The sequence below is a fragment of the Halichoeres trimaculatus genome, unplaced genomic scaffold (assembly GCF_033239565.1).
Source record: "Halichoeres trimaculatus isolate MK-OKI-2021-1 unplaced genomic scaffold, fHalTri1.1 fHalTri1_scaffold_10, whole genome shotgun sequence".
Lineage (NCBI taxonomy): Eukaryota > Metazoa > Chordata > Actinopteri > Labriformes > Labridae > Halichoeres > Halichoeres trimaculatus.
The window spans coordinates 32,329,558-32,348,566 of record NW_027437187.1 but is presented as its reverse complement, the minus strand read 5'-3'; the positions used below and the strand labels follow the sequence as shown (position 1 = coordinate 32,348,566).

Here is a 19,009-nt window from a genome sequence, read left to right as displayed (position 1 = left end):
GCTTTGGTTAAACTATCAACTACTTCACTATAAGTCTGTAAAAGTCAGGAAAATGGTCCTCCTAAATTCAACTCAAGTCAATTTGACTAAGACAAAAAAATAGACCTCTTTCATAGGTATATCGTGACATCTTACTTAGAGAGAAGTATTATATATAAAAAAAAGTAGAAACCGTATAGGTCTGAGGCACATTAATATTGTCCCTCTGTATGTGCAATACACCTCAAGAGAATATGAATTGTGTTGCAAGAAATGATTGCATAGGATGATTAAGTATTACAGCGAAAGTGCAAATAAGTTAAAGTTGATAACGGAAATTTTGAGCGAAAATGTGCTTCAAAGCCACAAAATTAATTATTTAGGAAGTATAAAATCCTCATTTTTAAGTAAAGTTTGAGTTTTGAAACATAAAGTGAATCTATTTATTTATTTACGCTGTATTAATGTGTGTATTTCTTCTCATTAAGTGAAAGTACATTTAAAGTTCAAAACTACTTTCATAATTTTTATTTGAAAACGTCCCATCTTTACAGAAATGTATACTTGATATATTGACAATCAATTTTTTGGAATGCAGTAAATTATAACAATTATTCCTTCTCTAAATTTAGATCAAAATATTTTTCTATGGCAAAAAAGGACCAGGAACGTTTTAGAGCTCTTGTCGAACTTCAGTTCCGGGTAGGACTTATTTTCGTGCGACACACCTAGCATGGCTGTCAAACGTTAGACCTCTTGGTTTGTGTGAAGGTTTCTAACCTCTGCTCGTTGTAGAGTTCCCGTTTAGGTCCCAGTTTGGTAAGTCATGAATAAACATTATTCTGGATAACTTTATTGATTTTTTTTTTAGTTTAATAAAGTTTTATTGAGGTTAACGGATGCAGGCTGAGCTTATTTTACATAGGTGCTAACTCGTTAGCATCACAACAGCCTGTTTTATGACGTTAATTGAGCAGCTAAAATAATGTCTTACTGATAAAACGAGAAGTCGTACATTTAAATCGGTGACTGATTTTCTCCATAGGTTTGTAGTATGGAAATTAAACTCAAATTATGCTATTAACTGTTAAATTTATGGTTTCTTTTTTTTCATGTAAAAAGACTGTGGATTTCTTTAAAGCATATTTTGGTTAAAAGAAATCCACAGTCTTGAGTGACACTGTGGGAACCAAAATATTGTATAGACCCCTTTCTCATCAAGTTAGGGATAATTTAGCATTCTATTATTTATTGCATTGGAGTGAGGTGGTCATAATGTGTTTATTCCAAATGCTCGTAGTGAAAGTTGAAATTGGGATACACTTACAACCACTGTATGCAAAAATCCAGGTTACTCCAAAGAATTCACATACTTTTCTTGCAAAAATCCAGGTTACTCCAAAGAATTCACATACTTTTCTTGCAACGGTATAGTAGGTGATTAGCTGCCCTTCTGTATCTTTTTTGTGTGTGAAGAGTTTGTGTTGTGATAACAGCTTGTTTCCTTTTTCACTCCACAGATGTGATGAGATGTCAGACAAGCGTCAGCGTGCCCGAGTCCAGGGCTCCTGGGCCAAACAGCTGCCCAAACAACCAGGACCAGCAGGTGATTTAAAGACCATTTCTTACCCTTGGGTTGTTTATGGAGACTTTATAGCCTCTGATACTATTTTGATCTGGTTATTGTTTTTATTTTGATTTTTTTATTTAGCCTTTATTCAACCAGGAAAAAGACTTGTTAATATTAAAAATTCTTTTCCAAGAGTCTCCTGGCCAAGACAGCAGCAGCACAGATACATTTTTACCATAGAGACAAATGCACATTATACACCCAACACAACATGTAAATTTGACAAAACCTCCAGGATTTGAAAACATCATACATCAGATAAGACATCTGCAGACAGATGAATCTGCCTCCAAATCATTCATGGTTGGAAAACATATGAGGATGTCTGCCATTTTACTCCACCTGACACAAAAGCACTTTTTTTGTTGTTGCCGTTTTTTTACAGCTGTAGTCCCAAACAACCAACAACCCAAAGGTGACCAAAGAGGTCCTGCTTCTTGGGGATGCGGATCACAGAAAACACAAACATCATTTGAGTTTCACCAGCCCTCTAAGGTAGGGAGAGAATCTTGACAACGTTTAACTTCTCTCTTAAAAAATGAGCCTTTTGAAAAGATATTTAAGAAACATGCTTACTTTCTCTTTCTCTGACTCAGCCAACCAGAGAAGTTCCACCAGAGAAGGTGATAGAGTAAGTTTTTCTTCCTTTCCTCACTTCATTTTTTTAAAAATCACTCCTAATTTCAGTAGATAATATAATGTGTTGGCTGGTTATTTTGCTGTTTGCACAGGTTGGCTCATTTAAACATTACTTTGCTCTTGACAGAAAGGCAGGTGATTATCAGATTAGCCATGGACCTTCAGGAGTGTCAAGGTGAGTCGAGTTCAACACCCTAAGAGCACCCTGTTTTAAATTTTCCTGGATTTCATCTTGTTTTAAATCTTCCTGCACCAAACCAGTTTGAAGTGAGGGTGACACATCTGTGATTGAGTTTAAAGTCCACTAGATGGCAGTCATCACATCATTATCAGTGGTTCCAGCTCTTTCCAAGTTTCATGCCTCCTGCTTCACTTTTGTATTCACGGGACGCTCAGAGAGGAAATGCTGTTTTGACTGATCCAGAATGACTAAGCAGCTTGTACTGCACATTGGGAAGAAAGACAACCAGAATATTTTACACTCATGAAATCAAACAGATTATTATCTTAGACTAACACCACATGATGCTGGATTCATCTTTTACTCTGACTTTCATCTTTGGTGTCTTCTTTCTGGGGCAGTTGGCCATTTTGCAAACCACAATCACACTATTTCTCAAGAGTAGTGACATTATTTACTTTTTTTTTTTTGATTAAAACAAAAGTTTTAACAGTTGTCTAAAGCTTTTCTGAGTTTAAGCAGGAGAAAACTTTGAGAGGCATCCCACTTTTAAATGAGATTTAACATTTATCATTAGATGACATCAACGCGATCAGTTCACTTAAGTGGAAGCTGTCTGATGGTTGAGTCCCTTCATGGCCATATTTGACCATTTCTGTTTCTCTCTAACTGACAAATTGTAAACCTTTGTATATTTTGATGAAACAGCTGTGTAAAGGTTTCAAAAAAGCCAAAATCTGAAGCACTCTTTCAAGTCTCTAACTTTAGACTGCTATGCTGTTTTGGCACTTTACATGTAAGCAACTGAGTACAACATGACAGATGTTTACATGAGAGAGTCTCTGTGAAATATGCAGTGTTGAACAAAAAGCACTCTATGCTCATCTCTTTGACATAAGGGGCTTCTCTCAATTCTCAGCTGGAAACATTTATTGAAATAAGGTTAATCAGTCTTAAAACTAGCTCTAAAGAAGTAAAATCAAATCAAAAACTTTTGTGAAACAGACAGCTAGTGTGCTTTGATACTGAAAAAGGATTCAGCGTGTCAACTCTAAATTACCTACACATTGGCTTTTAGATTTTGTCTCTGAATACCTGCATCTCTTTTCTTTAGTATTTTGTGGGTAATCTATACGGTGGCCAGTAGGTGTCAGATGATTTGCAGAAGCCACAACACAAATTCAAAAGTTAAAAGAGGTTAGTTATCCAAATAAAAACAGAAAAGTTGTAAAAGTAAGTAAATTATTAACTTCATCTATGATAAATAAAACTTTGTAGTGGTGACACCTTGTGATATTCTTCATAATACTTATATTTCTTTAATAACATTAGCATTAGAGCTGGGACGGTATACTTTTCTCGCGATTCAATTTTATCACAATTTTTCTGGGGTGCTGATTCAGTTAAAATTGTGATTCTTTGATAGTTACGATTTTTATGATTTTAAGTTTGCTTTTGAACACCAGACCATGAGGAAAAGTTAAATGATGATGAGAATATCCACAGACTTTATCAGGAGCTGTATTTTCTCATCAAAGTCAGAGAAAAACATATCTGCCTCTGCTGGAGAAAGGTGTTAAATTTTTCCAATCCAGTTTAAAAACAAAGACTGAAATGAGGAATGTGAATTTCAATTAAAAAAAAAAAACTGACAAAGAATCCCGATTTTGATGTTGTCAAACAAAAGATCCTGACAATTTTCAATTTTTCTCCCACCCCTAATATTTATAATTGCTAAAGGTAAAAAATAAAACGATCATTAACTTACTTTTACAACTTTTCTGTGTTCGTTTGGATAAGTAACCTCTTCTAACTTCAGCTGTGGCTGCACTACCGTTGTGTTGTGGCTTTTGCAAATCGTCTGACACCTATGTGCTACTGTAGTAATCTGTATAATGTGAAATTAAAAACTCCTGTGAAGTTGATCTTTGCGCCCCCTGTGGACAAAAGGGTCTCTGGTGGCGTCTGTAATGACTTTTTCTGGACAAAGAATCTCATCCTGCTTGTTTCCTACTTTCAAATGTGTCACTCATTGAGACTCTGCTGTAGAAAATGAAAAACAAGTATTTCAGTGTCACTGAGACACCTACCAGAAGTCTTTCACATCAAAACCATATTGTCTAAGAAAACCCTTCTCATATGGAGGCATCAACATGTATTTCAGTCTACTGTATGACCAAAAAATGCCTCATCTCAAGCTCGCTCGTAAAAAAAACAAAAACATGTGAGCTCCATTCTTGCTCAAAGTGTTTGTGTGTTTTGTTTTTCCAGACTGCGGCTGCTGCCTGGGTTTCTCCCCCCTGAAGAGGCTGACTGGATGTTCAGTAAGCTGCTGGCAGAGCTTCCCTGGTCCCAGAAGACAAACTACAGACGGGGTGGGTATTAATGGGGGAAGAATAGCAGTGTGGGAGGAGTGAAACGTGATCTTAGGATGCTTCCTGGGTGAGCAGGGTTTCCCCCCAGCAGATGCTTTTCGGAAAGTTCCCGGGACATGTGTCATGTGTTTGTTTTTGATAGCTTTTTATGAGGTGGAAAAAGTAAATATTGTAATTAAGGCTGTCACTGTAACACGTTAATAACACCGAAAAATTAATACGTTATAAAAATTAACACAAGATTAACTCATTAGCTGCCAGCCATTTCCAGAGCATTTTGAACGATCTTTCAAGACCCAAATAGTATTGTTTTTCTATGACTATGTAAACACCAAAACTAACTAAGAAGAGTGGACTCTCTTCTTTTATGTCTCTCCTCTTGTGTTTGATCCAAAAAACAAAACAAACTTTTATTTGATCGCATTCATCTTGGGCGCTCCATCCTTTGATCCTCTCTATGATCTCTGTCGTCTCTTCTTTCGTCGCGCCGCTCTTTCTCTCTGAACTACTGTGACACATCCTCAGTTGGAGCGTGAGCTGCCTGAACTTTTCTGACTTGCAGCGTCTGATTATGCATCCGTCATCCCTCATCTTCTCCTCATATCCATGCTGAGCTCTCATCCAAAGAGTGCACCGCTCTCACCCACAGTAGTTTACGCGCATGATTTTGATTGAGAAGCCCCACTAGACCCCGCCTCCCCCTGCTGAACAACAATTTATTTCTATAAACGCAGTTAAAAAAAATGTGGATTTACAAATTTTCTCTTCTTCGTGTATTCATTTAGTCAGATTTGTCATGCACTACAATTTTGTAATGTCCTAGAATTCAGATTCTTTATTTTAGGACCTTAAGCAGATATGAGATTAAAATGTGATTAATAAGATTAATTCATTATAAATCCAGTAATTAAATAGATTAATATTTTAATCCCCTGACAGCTAGGGATGGAAATCAAAAACCAGTTCCTGTTGAGAATCGATAAGAAATGTTTCAATCCATCGATACTGTTAGCCTTTGTGCTCAATGATTCCCTTATCAATTCTTTACATTGTGCCGGGCCTTACGTTAACTAGTCTGCTGCTGCTATCTTAGCTTAGCAGTTAGATAATGTGTCCCAAGAAAACTCTGATTCAGGATTTTCAGCTTCAAGTTTTACTGAAGAACTGACTTTATAAAGAAATGTACATAACTCTCTCTCTCAGGAGATTCATATTCAATACATTCGAAATGGTATAAATCATCTTATTTACCAAAATAACAAAATAGCACAAGCCTGATGCTAACGTATATGGGAAACTGCATTGATATGCTAGCAGTTGGCATACATAACATACGTATAACTAGAATAGAATTTCAACTTTCATCACAGAAACATATCACATCAACTCTTTGTAAAAATTACTGAAAATTTCAAATGTCAAAAGCTAACAGGCAACTGAAAGGCTCATGGCTGACTTCATAACTACAGAAAGCTTCCAAACAACTTACACCATTGCTATAACCACTTTGAGACACTAGATGGCCTACTTGAATAATTGATATATTGCAACACAGAACATCAACGTCACATTGTGTGCAATTTTTACCTGTTTCTGTATAATTATGCCCAGAAATATCCAGACTCAGGGACCAATTACATTTTATTCACTCACAGTATAAACTCAATTAAATGTTGTTGACACAGAAAACCTGTAAAGCTACTTTTTGTACCAAGAAAATTCACAACAGGAATTGATAAGGGAATCGATAAAGAATCAGATCGATAAGCAGAATTGATAAGGGCATCTGTATTGACAAAATCTCATCAATTCCCATCCCTACTGACAGCATTAATTTTTAATTCAACAGCACCACTTTTAAAATGTTTAAGTGCACATCCGGATTTCTCTTGTGACACCTTTTCGTAAGCAGCTTTTTTCTCTGATCTGAATAAGATTGCAGCAAAAGCTGCAGCCTCTCTCCCCTAGCACACGTCCCGCAAAAGCCACAAGTGTTTCTGTGAAAGGAAAGAATAAGTCACATTGTGTGCGGACAGACTATATACAGTGAGCTCGTTGAACCCCGTCCAGACTTTGCCTCAGAATCAGCCTCTCTGTCAGCTGGCTCTCCTCCACCTCGTGTGTTACTCTGCGATAGCTCCGGTGCAGAAGAGCAGCATGATAAAGACAAGTGACCAAGATGGTTTCCAACCACGGCTCACAGCTGCACGTTGTGTAATCTAAATCCATCACTCCTCAGACTTTGTCAACAAAGTCCCCGAGATGTTTGGGTTCAAGGAGGAAGTAGTGGAAAAAGGATCAGAAACCTTCAGCGGTCTCCTTTCTCACATCCTATGAACCATTTAGTTTATTTTTTCTGTTTTGAACCCTCTGACTCAGTTCTTCCGACCATTACTCCAGCCTTTGAGTGACGTCTTATCAGGTGGTTCAAAAGTGTTCAGATTTTCCTCTGATAGTGTATCGTTACTGAAATAGTAAGGCTTTTGAAAGTCAATAAATGACCCACAAGTTTTAAATGATCACTCCCAGAGTCCCTAAATATTTTAGTACCATAAAAAGTAAAAGGCTGTGTGAGCAGTTTGTTTTGGTTTCCTCGTGTTTCAGAGCCGGGGGCTGGCTACAGGACAGAAAACTGGCTCTTAGAAGAGAGACACCAAGGCCACAAAAGTTCCCAGACACAGAGATACTGAGTTAAGGTATTAAATTTCCACTGCTTGCTGCTAGAAACACTCTACGGATGGAGCAGGTGATCGCTGTCCATGTGTTGAAATGATTACATTAAGATCTGATCTGCGTCAGCTCTCTGCGTCCCATCATTCAGCCCAAAAATGGCTCTGAAAACAAACTCCATCCATCCATCCTCTTTTGAAGTGAAAATTGCATTGACCTAATTACTGGAGCAAAGTAGAAATGGATATTAGTGTCTTTCTTTCTCTGTAGAAAATAATGTTAATGTGATACAACACGCAGATATAATGACAAAGTGTTTTTTATTCATATGAGTGTAATTTTCCACCTGAATCATTTTCATGTTCACAAATAAGCTCCTGAACTGAAACCAAACCTACTTTCTTTCTTGGGACTCATCAGTTTGTCCATTTAATAGTGATCACAAACAGACTGTTGAACTTTGTATTGTGATATTTGTTCATGAAAAACAAAATGTGTTTGCATTTTTGCATTTTTAATATGTACAGGTGATTTAAACTGACTTGGTACGAGATAAAAGGTGCAAAATATTCTGGTCTAAATCAGTTTTTTGACAAGGTTAGGGATGCATCAATCGCACAGTAAGCCCCAAAATTCAAATGACTCAATTGAAGCCTGAAAACTTTAAATTTGTTATTAAGTTCAATTTACTCAAATGTCTGAGTTTTCAGTAATAAAACTAATGATTTCTGAGTAGATTTAAGTTTGTTTCTGTTTGAGTGGGCACAATTTGAAATCATTAGTTTCTGAGGGACACAGCCGACCTGTGCCACTGCTGTACTTCTACACGTGCAGCAGTGGCACAGGTCGGCTGTGCTCCACATGACATGGACTGTTTGTCTGTGCATCACAGCATGGACCAGCTGTCTATGCTCTATGTGGTGTGGACTGACTGCGTCAAAAACAAATAAATATATCTTTTTACATTTTCAAATTTGGCCTAAATAGCATGATAGTGAGGAGGGAACACTGTGGATATGAGACCCAGCTGTACTTTAAACTGTTATTTAATTTAGTTGTTCCGATCTGCTTCAATTTTTTATTATTACATTTATTTAATTAATAAGGCAAATTTACTGATATCACATCTTTAAGTTTTGAGTAAGGTCAACTTATTATGTTTTAAAGTGATGTGCAACATTTTTAAACATTACTTGATATTTTAATTTGTAACAAATAAGCATCATGTTTATTTGATTAAAGACATTCATTAGAGTGATTTTCCATAATAATTGTAACTACTTAAGATGTTGAGTTGAACTAAATGAATTAACTGAATTTACTGTAGCTTTAAAATTCATGCTTGCAGACACGTGAGCATAGGACTAGAATAGTCACCATTAAAAAAAAAAAGACCAATAATAAAACCTTTTATGTAAATCAACATGTGAACCAGCAGTGTTCAGTGGGTTTGACAGATCAGATTAAATATAGGTAACTGACACTGGTGCACATTTCATTATTTGCCAGAAGCTTAAGTTTGTCCACAAGACTGTGATCACCTGATACACCAGAGCATCTCTTGTAAAGGTGTGTTTGTGCATGTGTGTTTGTTCAGGTGACGCATACGATGAGCCCAGGCTTACCTGCTGGTATGGAGAGCTGCCTTATACGTATGCTCGCTCCACAATGGCTCCAAACACAAAGGTAAGATTATCCCATTAAATCCTGTTTGCTTTTCCACAGGTAGGAGTGTGGTCATTAGGTCAATGAATATGTCTCATATGCGTCAGGAATCCCTCGCAATGTAAATAAACGCACTGACCTAAATCAAATAACTTTCCCTTCATACACACATTAAAAATGGGATGTTGTATTTTGGGTCAACTCTGTTAAATTCCAACATAAATTCAGACGGTACAGATGTGCCAGATTTTTTTCAGTTTTCACCAAAACCCCACACACCATATATCATCTGTTGATCCTCAGAATAGAATAGAAAAGAAAATACTTAATTTATCCCTGAGGGGAAATTCAGGAAGAGTCACAGCAGCAATCAAGGAAACAAAAGTAAGAAAGAGTATAAAAAGTGCAAAAAGGTCCATTAGAAAATAGATGATGACAGCTTGTCCATCATTGTCCAGTTCAGCCAGCCTCCACCTCCACAGGGTCCAGGACTGAGCTTCTTCAGCAGTCTGTTCAGTCTCTGTCTCCTGGATCCTGTTTGCTCACAGCAGGTGAAGCTCTTCCAATGTGGCGTTGGTGTCTGGTGTTAGCTCCGTTAGCCATGTCTGTGAATAGCATGATGCTACTCTGCCTTCTGGTATTCCCTCTGTTGCTGGGTTAGCACAGCTAGCTCGTCCATCTTATTGGAGATAGATCTTACGTTCCCAATAACAATGGATGGAAGGACAGGTCCATGTCGTCACTTCTTAGCTCACACCTGAGAACCAGCACGTAGTCCTCATCTCCTTCTCCTCATATCCTTGTGGGAAACATCAGGCCTTGCACCAGTTAGCATTGACATGCTACAGGCTGCTAACAGCTGATTTCACATGTAAACAATGTAGCCATGGTTACATGTATGATTTCCAGACAAACACAGGTGCAGAAATAGTAAAAATATCACTGAAGACATAACCAATTTGGTGTCCATGACCAACAAATGAGCCAAACAAAGTATTGACCCACTCTAACTCTCTGTCCGTCTTTGTCCTCTCATAGTGGCATCCGCTGCTCTTAACCCTCCGTGAAGCCATCGAGCAGGCGACAGGATGCAGCTTTAACTCTCTGCTGTGTAACCTTTATCGGGATGGTCACGACAGCATCGGCTGGCACAGTGACGACGAGGCGTCGCTGGGTGATCAGCCCTGCATCGCCTCCCTCAGTCTGGGAGACACAAGAATGTTCAGCCTCCGCAAGCAGCCTCTGCCGGTGAGAAGATGGCGATGAATAGTTACATTTCCTTTTCTATACTTTATGTCTCAATACATCCTAAAAAAAAAACAGAAGTAGATGTAAAGCATTTTGACTGCTAGGTCATTGGTGTCACATGTTTCCCTTTTTTGGATGAAAAACAACTTTTCAGGAGATTCTGCTACTTGTGATGTCACAAATTGAGCAAATCTCATGTTGGTCTCACAGAATTCTCATGTGACTTTTTAAACAAGACATTTCGAGCAGCCTGCAGTCTCACCCTGGGTTTACTTCAACTCATGTTTACCCAAAATCTGCAACATTTTCTGCACTTTTTATCAACATCCATTCATCCAATCAGCCTTCTCTGTTAAAGGGGAAAACTTTGTTATTCATTTCCAACTGAAATCAAACACTAACTGTGAACTTGTGAAGTGTATCCCACCTCTGACTGTTTGATACCTCTGCATTGGCTTCTTGAGACGTGTTAGCTGAGAAAAAAAGTCTTCCTGTATTCTTCCACTTCACTGAGCACAAATCCAGCTCCTGGTTTTTATTAAAGTGGTCTCACAAAGTGTTTGATTGTATCCGTCTTAAAGCTGCAGACACTCTCTCTGACCCTCGCTGTTCTCACGTGTGTTCCTGTGGTGGTTAAACTCGGCTCCCCGTCAAACAGGCCGTCTCCTCCTTCCAACAGATGCTGCTAAATAAAGCAGAAGTGCTCTGAAAATCCTTATTAAAAAGAGGCAGATAAGTTCAGAGCATCAAAAGGTGACAAGGCGTAAAAGTGGAACTAGAACGGAGGCTGAAGTCGGGTCTCATGTTTGGAAGCAGCTGAGTATTCAGAGCCCTCGGTTTAATAGCTGTCACTCATTACGAGGGTCATAGTATTCATGGTTTAAGGGGGCTTTAATGTAGATGTACTCATGTGATATACATTGTACCAGCTGTGTTGAAGAGTGTGTGTGTTAACAGACAGTCAAACGTCATCCTTCAATCTTTATTTTGTTTTGTATCAGGAGGAAAATGGAGACTACACCTATGTGGAGCGGATTCGAGTTCCTTTGGGTCACGGGACGCTTCTGCTGATGTCAGGGGCCACACAGGACGACTGGCAGGTGAGCACCTCTAATAAAGTCTTTGTCTTTAAAGGCCGGCTTGACTCAACTAGTTTTATGACTGGTTGAGGTTTCCTTTTTCTTTATTTTCGGAAACATCTTTATTTGGTGTTGAGAGAGAATTTACTTTGATGTGAACCCTTTGAGCAGTTGTTTTATGACTTACAGTGTCATTTCCTTTGTTTACACCAAAGAGTCTCAGGTATTTATCAGAGGGAGATCCAATACAAAGATCATTTTGATCGATTTGATGAATATGGTTTCCTGGTGACAATTTCTCAGTCACATTTTCTTAAAGCAGTTTTTGGTGTTTGCAGTAAAAACAGTTTCCATGATGAGAAAAAAATTGAACTTGAGACACGAGTCTGCTTACATGCTTTGGTTTTAAAACCAATCAGCTTTCAGGGAACGCTTCCCAAACCCCTGGAATACTGGAATGTATCTGAAATAATCACTAAGTTCCTTTTTGCCAGTTTAAGTGAATTATACAGAATCAGGAAATGGGGAAAAGCTACTACTTTTTATAAAGTGACAAAAGCTCTTTTCTCCAGCCACAGAAAACAACTGCAAGGTATCAGCGAGGGTCTTTTGCTCTTTGAATTATAGTTTTACCTCCTCTGCTGTGGTGTCGTCATGTTGGAGTTAGCGGTACGTTTAAAACAGTGTTTGCCGACAGTGAAGGATGATGGTGCTTCTTTTTGCAACCTCTACTTGCAGCTTGCTGTGTAAAAGTTATGTGTGTACACCACACTTTAACCTGTTAAGACCCGAGCTTTTGTCTGGTTTGCAATTTTTATTTTACCTTACTATTTGGGATAAGTAAGACGTAAAAAAGTATTATAACAGAACTTGGTCACTGTAGGAGAAGTTTGATTATATGTGTTATGAGTTCTGTATTAGTTGTTTTTCAGTAGTGTTTTATATATATATATATATATATATATATATATATATATATATATATATATTTTTTTTTTTTTTTTTTCTTTTTTTTTCAGTAAAATGGGTGTTATGTTATGATTTCGCCAAAACATGATGTGGACAGTGTCCCTAAATGTGGCTAACAGGTCAAAGTTTTAAAAAGTGAAGTATCATGGGTCTGACAGGCAGAAATGTAATGTCCACATATGTGGACGCTGGGTCTTAAGAGGTTAAAATGAGATTATCAGCGCCAATATTACAGGTCACAGGTTATTTCAAAATACTACTTCTTAGCTTCCCAATCGGGTCAACAGGACTGGATTGGTTTACGGCACATCTAGGTCTCTATGACAACACCACACTGGCTGACAAAGTTTAGAAGTGAGAAGACAGATCTGTGTTTTCCTCTGCTAAAAACAATTCCTGTGATAGAAAGGACAGAAAAGGAGAGGAAAGATAAACAGAAGAGTGATAGAGCATGAGCTAAAGGCTAAAACAGGAGCTAAACTGTTTGCGCTAATGTTGATTCCAACCCACAGTCAGCAGTTATTCTGCAGTGGTCTGTTCAAACTTGAGAGTCTATCAATAAAATGAAGAGTGAGGTTACGTTAGCTCTGATTGGTAGATGACTGGCAGGACATAGCCAGGATTCACTAACGTTACACATTATAGACATGTCCTTAGGGATGGGTACCAAATGAGGTACTTTAATGGGTACCGACCAAATTCTGTCAAAAGTCCTGGGTACCGATTCACGGTAGAATCAAATGGTACCATGTTTAGGTACCTAAACGCATCCTTGTGACTGTGGGGAGTGGTAGAGTAGGCGGTTTTCCATGCTGGAAATGAACACAGCATTGCAAGGTTATATATTGAAGAATGCCCGGTAATTGAAAAATTTGAAAAAAAAAATTATATTTTACTTTTACTCAACTTGATATATTTTACCACATAAACACAAAAAAGGACCGAAATTGGTACCGTTAAGTACCGTTAAGTACCGTTAAGTACCAGTACTGATTGCCAGGTACTGGGCATCGGTACCGTATCATTTCATAGTGTGAAAGGTACTCATCCCTACATGTCCCAGAGCACTGGGCTGTCAGCTGGGCTATATAGACACCTACTAAACTGCATACAAACTGACAGTGTTTACTTGTTGTCATGTTAGCCTAAAAATACGTCTTAGCACCGGGCTGCCGATAGCGCTACATGTAGCCAGCTACTACAACCTTTGCTCAATGTCATATTTCAAACCATAATGCTACGTAACTGCACTGCACCTTACCTCAGTGTGTAAAAAGTTGTTGTGAACATAGAAAAATTGTTTCTATCTGATCTCCATTTTATTACAAAACAAACTCACGCCTCGCTGAAAATAATTTACGACAGTGCATGAGATTCCCGGCCAAAAGGTGGCGAGGCAGCCTAATATAAAACAAAACCTCCCCATAGCATCTTCAAGAAAAAACTCAGTAATTGTTTTAGGGTATGTGAAACCTTTAAAAAAACTTTAAGAGAGTCAAATCTGTACTCTTTGACTCAAAATGCAGGGGTGATGTATCTGTTATGACCTCAAGGCTCACCTCTCATGCACTCTACCACTTATTGGCATGTTTACAGCCAAAGATAAGAAAAAAAAATTCAATAAATCAAAACAAAGTTATCTGTTTGGTTTTAGAAAAAGACTTTGCTCCAAGGTTGCAAACAAAACCTGTTTCCTGGGTTCACATCAGTGTTTAGAGTAAACACTGAAGAGTAAACTCTGAGCTAGGTCAACTGAAGATTGAGCTCACCTTCCCCGCTCCTGTGTGCCTGAACATGTGTGTGTACACATGTGTGTTTAAGTGTTCAACACGTGAGAGGACGGATCTGTGTTCGAGCACTGACTTCCTCCTCAGGCAGCCAGGGCGGATGGAGCGGGCTGGAGAGAACTGCAGAGCTTCAACATAATGAGAGTAATTAGTTTCACAATGAAGGCAGCAGACAGGTTTATACCAGTGCATGAAAGAGGAGGAAAGGTCTTTGTGTTTGTATCAGAGGGGGTGAGTGTGTGGCTGGTCTCTGATGGAGGCAATTAGGTCACATTCAACAGTGAGTTTACGAAGCAGGACAAAAGCTTTAATGTCATGATGACTAAATCTCTTCAGCTCGGAGCAGACATTACTTTCTGGAACAAATGCTGTGTGAAAAGTGCACAAACTTTGGTTTCCTGCCAAGCTGCAGTCTTTTAACAACTGTGAATTGCAAAAAAAATGCAGTTCCACAGGCGGCCACTTGAGGCTGACTCCAAAAGTGAGTTGATCCACATCAGACCTGTTTGTTTCCTGAATATGACTTGACTTGTTTAAAAGAAAGAGAGGATTTAAAGGAGTGAGTGGAAAAACTGGGAGAAGAAAGAAGTTAAACCACCCGAAGAAAAAAAAAGGTCACCTGTGTTTTATGATGACGCCTCCCTCAGTATCCCAGCAATGGTTTCACCTCAGCTTTAAAGATCCACCCTGAGAAAGATCACACCATCCATTAATTTTCTTTCTCGGTGAGTGCCGCCCTGGTCGGCCTAATGAAACCTCCAGGCTCCGCTCGAAAGCTTTGGAAACAAGTGCTAAATATTTAACTAAGCCAGTCAATCCCGAGCTTTGTTTTGAAAAGGGATACGGGTTATTGCTGCTTGTTCCAGACACTTTCTTTTGGCACTGGTGTGGAAAAACCAACCCTTCACCTCCTTTCAGATGTAGTTAAGGGAGGAGAGTGTGTTTGTGTCTCTAAAACTGGGTTTGCGTGTGAAAAGTTCAGGGTGAAACCTCAGAGTATTTATCGGATATCTGACTTTTATCCATCAATAAGGAAAAACAATGTTTGTTTTGTGTTGGGCTGTTGTTGGTTGGCCTTTGAGCAGAGGTCAAAGGTCAGCAGTGCAGCAAAATACTTCATGTTTAGGCAACTTCTCTCACTGTTTTGTCTTTTCTTGTCACGCTCGTTTATTTATCTTTTGCTCTTATCCATTTCATTCCTCCTTAAATCGGCATAAAATAACTTGTTTTCATTTTTTTATATTCTAACTAATCTCTAACTGAATACATATTTTGACTTTATTACCCTCTAGTAACAGGAAGTAGTTTAATTAGGTTGTTTGATTAAAGTTCCTGTGTAGAACTCTCCGTTTTTAATGTTTATGGCGCCCCCTGTGGAACTGTCCGTCATTGTTGCTTTTTCAGCAGCATGTAGTCAGTCATTTAGTGTGAAACAAACCCTGCCAGTGTTTTTAAACTTCAAAAATAACTGAGCATAAATAGTCACTCCTCTCATTTGAAGCTGTGTTTGCTTTTTAACATCATAAAGAGGAAACTGAGAGTTTCAGATGGTTTCATGACCATCTAAAACTTATCACAGGAGCTTTAAATTCAAAACGTTTTGTATACACTGTTTACACTGTGATCACAATGATCCTTTGCTCCAAGAAAAATTAATTGGATTCTTTAGGAACCAGAAAACAAAGTCATCAATCCAATGAAAAATTAGTGATTAAAGATGCTAAAAACTAGTGTCATTAGTTAGCTAAACAGTAACCTTTTCTTTTTTTGCCAGCAGCCACTCAACCATGAGAGATAAATTTAGCCATACTTATAGTCGACCTTAGAGCTCCTGTAAGGAACTTCTAATTTTTGATGACATTGGTTCCCCCTTTGGACAGACTTTTACCTATCATATCTTTATTTTTTTTGTTTTGTTTTTGTCCTGAATTTGTAATAAAAGTCATTCTTAGGAGTCAAATGTACCACTAACTGAGGATTTTGTGGTAGAAAACCACAAAACAACTGGTTTGGACGTGAACAGTGAACACTTCAGTTGTCACCTGCCACACAACGGCAGTTTCAAGAATCAAAACAAAAAAAAAACCCCACCAAAAAATATGTTTTTATATTGGTTACAGTCTCTTTTCTGGTTGTAGCTTTTAATTAAGAAATGATATGAATTTTAGCTTGTTTCAGCCTGTTTCAGAAAGAAAAAAACACCCAAAACAGTTTAAATGTCCTAAAACAGCTGAGTTATAGAATAATCTATACCCCCTCACTGAGTCCTTCACGCAGAAAATTTCCGCATCGCATACACTCGAAAATTCCTAACCTGGTGGACGAAGATGCGCGCACAAGATGGCGGAAGTGGTCCTAGAAAAATCTACAGGACAGATATGTTAATGTGTTGTAAACAAAGGCAGACTTCTTCAACTTACGCCAGTTAGACGTAGGTTTGAGATACATTGTCCCCTGCAGCTTGGGAATGGGCACCAACAGACGCCTCGCAGTTTTTTAAAAATCAAAGCAAAACACAGCCTTGATTCACCCCTACATTTATTCAGTAAATATAAAAGAACAAAATTACCAAACATGTAAACAATTTTCACTCTGCACTAAGGTCAATTTAACATGAGTGTTCATGACGTTTCCCTGACTTGTAGACCCAGCCTCAAGTGGACACTGTTGGAACTGCAATTTTTGTTTTGTTTTTTTTGCACTTCTGCTTTGTGGCACAATTTTACTTATACAAGTTGCCTCTTGTATTTGGGTCACGTTTGCAGTCTAAACACTTTGTAGCCTTGATAAAAAGCCCTAAATCTAGCTCTGGTTATTTTTTTAAGTGCGGTTGAATGAGGGTCTTATCAAAAGTCAGAGTATTACCTGTTCCTGCAGCAGTTTGCACGGCGCCTGTTGGTTAAACCTGGAGGGAGAGCCAGAACAGAGGCTAAGCTGTGTGCTGCTGTGGGCAGGGACTGGAGGGAAATGTACCACAGGCTTAATCAAAGACATGTTGACAAGAAATCATTTGATCTCTTTCAACATGTGAAAATGTTAACATTTGTTTATTGAGTCTCCTTAGCAGACAGTTTCATAAACACTTGTAAGCAGCTCTTTATAACTGTTGTTTACATGTCTCAGTGTTGACACTGAATGTTTTATTTGTTGTTGTTTGCTTGCATGTGGTTGAATTATGATCAAGTTGATTCAACTTATCTGCGTCTCTGTCTCTGCCAGCATCAAGTGGCCAAAGAGTACCACGACCGCGGCCCGAGGATAAACCTGACCTTCAGGACGATTTACCCGGAGCCGGAGGGCCACAGGGCGGGGACCAAGCTGAGGTTCACAGCCCAGCAACCGTGAAGAGTCGGATACTTGAGGCTGAAGAAAGTGTGCTCTGGTTTTCAGATACACAATGTTCAATCTGAGGGTTTCAGTGTGAATGAGACGATGCTTCTGATGCTCTTTGAGTCTGAGAGTGTTTCTTTCTCAGTGGGCCTGAAAACATATCAACAGTTAGAAAAAGTCTTCTGCTCACACCAACAAACCAGAGAGTACTCCCTCTTTGATTGTTTCTTATTTAAGATGCTTGTTTGTGTTCATCAAGTTCATAAAACTGTGGTTGAAGTGCCAAACTTCCTTGACTTTGACTTGAGAAGCACGTCATGAAAGTGTCATGGTGTCACCACAATCCTTGCTCTGTTGACTTGTTGGAGCTCTTTAAAGAAAACACAGCTGCTATTGAAAGATAAGATTCAGTTAAAACGGCCACTTTAGACGATTTAAGTTCCATTAGTCGTGAATCAGTTAATTCTCCTGTTAAATTAGAGGAAGTCTGACCACTCCTCAAAAATGCAGTTCAGGATGAAAACCTCTGATTCAGTAAGTGGAAAACATTCAGGATGTCCAACGTGTGCCTGGTGCAGTTTGGTGTTAGTTTTTTTTTTTCAAAGTATAAAAAAGTTGCATCTGGTGAATGGAAAAGCTTGTGTAATGGATTGACAGTTGTTGTCAGAAGAAGATTTAAGTGTGTTTACATATTTGAAAATGCTCTCTACACAACAAAATCAAGGAGTTCATTAACAGAGGAAGTAAAAAAACTACCTCAAAATCACTCATACACTGTTTTTTGACACTAAAAGAGGAGCATAGTATTTGATTTGATGTGGTTTTCAAATAAAAAGTTTCTTCTTCAGTTCTCTTCTGTTGTGGCCTATTTTCAAAAAACTTTCAGCTCTGCAAGTTATATAGAGATAAGTGGATGAATAGATTAAAAACAAAGATTTTACTGATGCCAAACTAGGAAATGCATTTATTTATTTATTATTTTTATTTATTTATATATCTATTATTATTATTATTATTATTATTATTATTATTATTATTATTATTATTATTATTATCAGTACAAATTATTTAAAGTCAGATTTAAAAAGGCAAAAACAGGTTATATTTACAATGATAGAAGCTTTAAGTGTAATTTCAAGTGAATTGAAAGGTAAACATATTGCAAAAAAAGTTTTTAATGAAACAAAAAATGAACAAATTGTGGACATACAATAAAAAAAACTATCAAACTAAAATAAACTTAATTAGTGATAATACTTTAAGACAGAATTAAAAAAGTCAGTGATCTTTTTCTGAATTAACTAAATATCCAGTATCAATCACTTGAGTCACCATGTAGTCAGAGTGAATGAAGTTCAGATGTGTCATCTGTATTATTCTGGAGAAATGCTGTGATGTTCAGCAGATCAGAACCAGCTTTATGTATGTTAGGTCCTGAGGGGTCTGTATGAAGTTGA

The 19,009-nt window shown here is 38.0% G+C and overlaps 1 protein-coding gene across 1 annotated transcript; it reads left to right on the top strand.

Moving 5' to 3' along the window:
* Positions 1-669: 669 nt before the first annotated feature.
* Positions 670-18,368, top strand: alkbh3 (alkB homolog 3, alpha-ketoglutarate dependent dioxygenase). The gene is made up of 10 exons (XM_074677860.1): positions 670-798; positions 1,500-1,585; positions 1,995-2,104; positions 2,206-2,240; positions 2,376-2,423; positions 4,701-4,804; positions 9,072-9,160; positions 10,178-10,387; positions 11,389-11,487; positions 17,442-18,368. Exons 2-10 carry the CDS (start codon positions 1,510-1,512, stop codon positions 17,565-17,567), a joined length of 897 nt encoding a protein of 298 aa, XP_074533961.1. The 5' UTR covers positions 670-798; positions 1,500-1,509; the 3' UTR covers positions 17,568-18,368.
* The last annotated feature ends 641 nt before the right edge of the window (positions 18,369-19,009 follow it).